The sequence below is a fragment of the Penaeus vannamei genome, chromosome 28 (assembly GCF_042767895.1).
Source record: "Penaeus vannamei isolate JL-2024 chromosome 28, ASM4276789v1, whole genome shotgun sequence".
NCBI lineage: Eukaryota > Metazoa > Arthropoda > Malacostraca > Decapoda > Penaeidae > Penaeus > Penaeus vannamei.
Genome location: NC_091576.1, coordinates 23,065,377 through 23,072,649, shown reverse-complemented (window position 1 = coordinate 23,072,649; position 7,273 = coordinate 23,065,377). Strand labels below are relative to the sequence as shown.

The following is a 7,273-nucleotide window of genomic DNA, read 5'->3' as shown; positions in this document are numbered from 1 at the left end:
AATTGCAAATTAATAAAGGAAATTTCCAATAGTATTAACACCATTTAATATGGTAATATAATAGTTCTTCCATTTCCTTTTTTTTAAAGCTAAATCTCTAATCAGCTTCATTACTGGCCAGTTACAAGAAATTGATCAGGTTTTTATTTAGTAAGAATATTAGTCAAATCTTAAGTCTGTTCCATCCAGTCATATGTGTGTGTGTGTGTGTGTGTGTGTGTGTGTGTGTGTGTGTGTGTGTGTGTGTGTGTGTGTGTGTGTGTGTGTGTGTGTGTGTGTGTGTGTGTGTGTGTGTGTGTGTGTGTGTGTGTGTGTGTGTGTGTGTGTGCATGTATATGTGTACACGTGTATATGTGTACATGTGTATGAATATATGTGTATGAATATATGTGTATGTATATATATGTGTATAATATATATGTGTATAATATATATATATATATATATATATATATATATATATATATATATATATATATATATATATATATATATATATATATATATACACATATATATGTATATATATATATATATATATATATATATATATATATATATATATATATATATATATATATATATATACATATATATGTATATATATATATGTGTATATATATATATATATATATATATATATATATATATATATATATATATATATATATATATATATATATATATATATATATACATAGAGATATATGTATGTATATGAATATTTATATGTATGTAAATATATAAATATATGAATAAATAAATACATATAATACAATATATATATATATATATATATATATATATATATATATATATATATATATATATATATATATATATATATATATATATCCATATATCTATCTGTCTATATATATGTATATAAATACATACATACATATATACATATACACATACACACACATGCACCTATACTGTTCATAATGACCAGAAAATCCACACAGCCTTTAATAGCACAAGAATGAAAAGATCTATCACTTATTGATAAAATTTACTGCTAACCTTGTACAAACTTAAAACGAGCAACAGCAGCCAAAGATGCGGTTGCCAGCAAAGTAACGGAGAAATCAATTTACATTAATATGTGAAAAACTAATAGTCAGTGCATAGTTGTGAGACAAATAAAAGTGAATAATTGTAATGATAAAACCATAAAAAAGAGAAAGAAACTGTTGATGTTAAGAAAAAAATTATATGTTGAGATGCAAAATTATAATGGAAGAAAATGAAATAAAAGGTATATTTTTCTTTTTGTTTTTATACAAACCACCTCCATACTACTGCACACAGTTCTGGACAGACTTCAGATATACAAGATGTTCTTACACCTTTTATGCAATTTCTTGATCTCTTCCTCTAGTGACCCTTTTAAAAGTTCTAAGTGAATCCCAAGAGTTGCTCATCTCAGCCATATAACTAGCTACTTAACTAAATTAGCTTAGGCATAACTACCTCATGATTTGATAATTTTGTCTCTGCTGCTATTGCGATAACAATCTGATGAAGCTGTACCATGGAAATCTGTCCAGAACTGTACTTCTGTGGCTGGCTGCCGTGAGCAAAGGCTTCTCACAAGTAAACTCCGTCCTGAGTGCCTTGAGTGGTGTGCAAGCGTTGTGAAGTCATAGGTACCGATTCGGAGTAACAGATTGTCTATGTTTTTTTTTTCCATCACCTATTATTATCGTCATTATTTTTATTATAATTTTTCTTTTACTTTATCAAAATGGGACTATAACATATAAGCATGGTTACAGCAGTGCATGTGACTTTGGGTCTTTGTTTATTCAGCTGGTATTTTCTTACATTTTTTATTGTAGTCTTCTGATAAAAAGGCCACTAAAATATTTGAATAAAATATATAGGAATCCTAATTTTCTATATGAACATAACAGGAAAAAGAGTACCGTTTATGGAAAATAACAGTTATACTAATAAAAATATAATAATAATGTCAGTAATACTGTAGTCATACCAACAACAATAATAACAATGACAATGAGAAATGAAAATATCATAGCAATGATAATAATAGATGTAATAATGAAAATAATCAGAATTAAAATAACAATAACAATCACAGATATTACTTTAGTAATAATATAAACAATAATAATGATTAAGATTAATATAATAATAATAACCGTCATCATAATAACAATATGATTCTTACAATATTACCGAGAGTCAATCTGCCTAGTTATCATGAATAACTTTGGAAACAATAATAATGGTAATACTATAAAAACGAGAGAGAGAGAGACAAAAATTCTCTCACTGTTCACCAAAAGCACAAGAGAAAAACAGAACTGTCCCTTGCACCATCTGGCACAATCCATTCCCATGCTTTTATGTTTGAACTTCTAATAGGCTAAAATTTCAAGCCTAATGTTTCTAAATGATCTCCAGAAACCCCAAACTAGCTACAAGCATTCAAATATCTTCTTTCATCTAGGCCATAAGTGTTGGGATGGTCTTCCTGCAGTTCTAGCTTGAGCTCCTGTATATGTGGTGTTTTTGGACAAAATAAGCTGTTTCTTTATGATGTGAGTGTTTTGAAGCTTGTATTGCATGGGTATTCGTATTTTTTCATTCTTTCTTTTTTGCCAGAATACTCTGCCCTTGTAGCTTTTACATGAATAGTGAATAACAGAAACTATGATTGATAGTTTTACATCATGAGCTAACAAAGTTTTTGTTGATACTGTTTATGTAAATAAAGAAATATTTTGTTCATCAGAGAGAGAGAGAAAAAATAAATTCCTTTTTCAGTTCAAAATTAATTCCACACTTGCAATTCATACATAAAAAGGAAAATAGGTTAAATGAATGTTCACATAACAGTGACCACTCACTTCCATTGTGGGCATTAAATAAAAATCTAAAAAGGATGCTTATTTATCTTTTTTTCTTTCTAGGGGGTTTATCCTAGAGAGAAATAATACCTACTGTCTGAATATGATAGGATAAGCAATCAGGTTACTGGATGTTTTGTTAAAAAGTGGGTATGTACCTAAATGGATGATGTACCCAAGCATATAAAACCATGCTATGTAGGATGACATCTCTAGCGATGACCAGACATCTGGTTATGGCATCTAAAGAAGTGACTAGATTCTTTGATGATCATAAACATAGCTCAGACTTGGAATCTGACACAGTTGTGATGACTTGTCTTGACATAACTTTGTGTGATGTGCATCGAGACAAGAGCTCCCAACGGTGGACTCCTCATCACTCACGACACGACTGGTTCAGGAAGATAACAATCAACAAGTAGGCTGATGGATAACCTTCACAGACTGTTTGTGATGGCGATTTGGTAAGGTTCATACGTAGCAACAGTAAGTATGGTACCATCGGCGGAAGGGTCACTCGACATGAATTGGTTCAATGTCCAAGCGGCCCTCAGCCTTTGCCTTGATGTAGGCTGCATATGCTGCCTTCTCTTTCCTTTCTTTCTTCTTATTGCGTACTTCATAGTCTAACCTGCAAGTGGGAAATACATATAAAGGCTCTATGGCATGTGATACATATATATTTTTTCTGAAAAGGATAGAAAATACTTGTAGGTTTAAAATTTCAAAACAAACAAAGAGAGAAACCTTTCTGATCCTATATTAACTAGCTTGAATCTAACAGATAATCAAAGAGCTATAAAAATCCATATACCCTACTGCTAACAACTAACAGGAGGGTACCCTACCTGTGCTCAATGATGCGCTCAACAATTCTCTGCGTTGTCATGTCATTGCCTGAGTCCAGGATCTTGAACTTGTTCCTTCTCTTGGGCTCTGCATAGGGGTCAGAATCATCTGCATCAGGCATGATCTCAGACATGCCATGACACACAAGGTCCACCTTCAGCTGGTCCATCAAGTCAGAGGTGACAGAATAGGGGGCCCCAATCACCACCTCACTCACATACTGTAATAAAGGGAATGATTAGATTCTGCGACAGCATACCAGATGACTTTACTATTTCAGTATAAGAAGAAGAAAAGGGAAGAAGAAGAAGAAGAAGGCATGACTGTAATTGCTTTCAAGCTAATTTTTTGAAAAACAACAAAACAGAGAAGATGACCAATTAGACACTTAGCTTTGCACATAGAAGCAACTCACCTTGCAAGCCAGTACAGACAGCACACGCTCGTGCAGATTCATAATAGGATAGTTAGCACCTTTGTAACGGTTGACAACTGGGTCTGTGTGGAGGCCAACTATCAGGAAGTCACCCTCTTGCCTTGCCTTCTCCAGGAAGTCAAGGTGACCCACATGGAAAAGGTCAAATGCACCTGCCACATACACAATCTTGTCTCCTGACTGGTGAAGAAAATGAAAAGGTAAGACATAAATGTTTTCCCTTAACAGGATATCTCAACTCAAATAAAATACATATCTGTCAATATTATCTTAGGATAAGCAAGAAAAACAGATGCCAAAATTTTACCTTCGGTGTCAGTCCCGAAGAGAACTGCATGATTTTCTGCGTGGTTGGTAGGAACTGTGTAACGCCTGTCCATGGGGAGCGAGCACTGGCATCTGTACCAAGGCTGTCTGAGTGATCACGCCCCACCAGGTACTCTGCCTCTCCAACCTGTATTGGATCAAGGCAGATGAAAACATGCTAATAAAGGGTTCTTAAAATCTCTATGGTGTTTTATGACACAAAAACACCAAAACTGAGATTAAGAATTGGTGCATGTTACTCCTGCTCTTCTTCTTTTCTTTGCTTATTAGAATTTCATCATAAAATATACCTTATCACAAAGATCTCACAATAATATCAAAATGCACTAAAGACTAAAGGTGCTGTCCTTCTCTCCTACTATGCAAGGCTACAGAGCCACTTAGCCTACCTGCTGGTGTTGTCTCGTCATGAGCAGCATCCGACCAACCAGGTCTGTCGTGCTAACTCCTTCAGTTCTGCGGCATTCCCTGACAGAAAGAAACTTTGGTAAAAGGGAGACATTTTCACATGCGCATTCCTATATAAACTACCATTTTAAGCGGCACAAAGAATATAATAAGACATAACCCAATGTGTAGATTTCTTACTTGTATCTCTTAGCTGCCTTCACTATGTGGTAGGTGTCTACACCATCTGCAGTCATGGTGATGTCATCTGGAATAAAAAAGAAAAAACATACTGCATCTTCAACTTGTGATAAAAAGAGCATTAATTATAATATGAACTGATGTAATTATCCTGAAAAAATGGCATTAATACAAGTTATGTATGCAATAACTACAGAATTAGTCAGCAATGCATGTAATACAAGGAAAAAGAGAGAGAAAGCATGAGAGAAAGAAAGAGAAAGACAGAGAAAGAGATAGAGGGAAAGGAGGGGGAGGGAGAAGAGGGAGAGGAGGGGGAGGGAGAAGAGGGAGAGGAGGCAGTGGGAGGGGAGGGAGAGAGGGATAGAGACAGGGAGAGAAAGAGAAAGAAAGAAAAAGAGAAGGAGAGAGAGTGTGTGGAACTAGAACTATTCCTACAGATCTTACCTCCATGGACACAGAAATCACACTCGTATTTATCTAGTGTTTCCAGTGTGGTTACGTAAGGTGCTCCCTCCACCACTTCGTCCACCCACTTAATAGCCCTGACCATCTTGTACCTGAAACAAATAGCTTTATGATTACCTGTTCTGAAACTAAGAAAAGAAAAGAAAAGAAAAGAAAAGAAAAAAAAGGAGGAGGAAGACAAGAAAGCATAAGATGGAAAAAGAGCACAGAATAATAGGGAAATATTGAGGGGAAAAGAAGGCACAAAACACTCTCTTTCATGAGATAGAGGTATGTACAAAGACCATCCAATGACGTGTGTAATTTCGAAAGACTTTCACATGTTTCAGATTGCTGCATAGCATATATACAGCTGTGTTATTGACTTTAAAGGAAAATTAGAAAAGAAGTGTGAATAAGATAGGAAAATCCAATTCATTATTATTCTTTTATATATAATTTCTTATTAATGAAACAGCAGCTATGAAAACCTTAGACTTGGGGGCTGGGAATGTGGTAAAAGAAGGTCAATTTTGTATAATCTATGATCGGTGAAGTTATGAAAAAGAAAAATACACCATAAAAAGATATTCAAAACTTCAAAACTTTTGCAAACTTACTATACAATAACATTGTATCATCATTCATTAAAATCGTTTCATTAATAAACAATAAAACTGCATCTACAAAATTATTCTCTTCCTCACCCAAATAGCCGATGCAATCCCCCGATCTTACCTCTCCTCCTGGGTAAAGACGGGAGGCCCCTTGTGTTTGGTGATCTCTTCATCTGTGTGCACACCAACAATCAAGTAATCCCCCATTGCCTTAGCTTGCCGCAAGGAGTTAGCGTGTCCAAAGTGTACCATGTCATAGCTGGGGAAAGAATTACAAGTGGTTATTAACGTCATCATCATTACTGACCAATTTTCAGCTTTCAAATTACGTGGTTCTCATCAGTTCAACTTCCAGCATATGATGAATATTCAACTTCTGACACATCTGCAATTTCTTGTGAAGTAATGAGGTATAATTTGATGAAATGATAGTTTAACTTTGGCCAAAAAATTAACAGGTGTTCCACTTGCCCTCAAAAATATATCTTGTATCTGTCATGATAATAAGAAAGGATTATACACACAAAATAACCAAAAATTACAATGTGTTCTTCAAATATATTTGTGAGAATAGAACTCTTCATACCAGAATCATTCCATACAACTAGCAATAAAATTGTTTAGAAAGAAATGTAAATTGATGTCAATAATTTGGGTGGATAGCAAATAATTTTATTTTTGAAAGCCCTAAAATAACATAGGTCAAGGAGACTATAAATAGGTTTGGTAAAAAGATATAACCTAAGCACACATACAAGAGAAAGAAAGAGAGAGAGAGAGTAGTATCTAAATCCCTTTAGTGCTGTATTTAAATCAATTTCATTCCTAAATACAGTGAATAGTAATTTATTTCCACCCTTAACCAACATTTAAAGTAAAGGCCATGGTTACTATTTGGTGTACTTAATCCGATTAACAAGGTACCAAAATTAAGAGCACAAAGTAACAAAATTATGAGCCCCTAGAACAGTGAAATGGGGCTGCCACACTAATCCTGTAAATGTTTTTCTACCAGAGGGCTAGAGATGATATCGGATTATTCATATAATGTTTTGTCTAGGAATTTGACAAGGTGAAGCTTGTTATATGTGTAAACTATACATGGTGTATGGGAAGTAGGAAATATT

At 34.0% G+C, this 7,273-nt stretch overlaps 1 protein-coding gene across 1 annotated transcript in view; it reads right to left on the bottom strand.

The window, feature by feature from the left end:
* Nucleotides 1-1,775: 1,775 nt before the first annotated feature.
* Nucleotides 1,776-7,273, bottom strand: part of Pect (phosphoethanolamine cytidylyltransferase) — a 15,623-nt gene continuing 10,125 nt past the window's right edge. Inside the window, exons 2-9 of the mRNA XM_027376202.2 lie at nt 6,268-6,405; nt 5,530-5,642; nt 5,083-5,149; nt 4,884-4,962; nt 4,475-4,621; nt 4,147-4,347; nt 3,731-3,951; nt 1,776-3,513 (exon numbers count right to left, since the gene is read on the bottom strand). Coding sequence (XP_027232003.1) covers nt 3,396-3,513; nt 3,731-3,951; nt 4,147-4,347; nt 4,475-4,621; nt 4,884-4,962; nt 5,083-5,149; nt 5,530-5,642; nt 6,268-6,405 — 1,084 coding nt within the window. The 3' untranslated portion in view covers nt 1,776-3,395. The remainder of the gene's footprint in view (nt 3,514-3,730; nt 3,952-4,146; nt 4,348-4,474; nt 4,622-4,883; nt 4,963-5,082; nt 5,150-5,529; nt 5,643-6,267; nt 6,406-7,273) is intronic.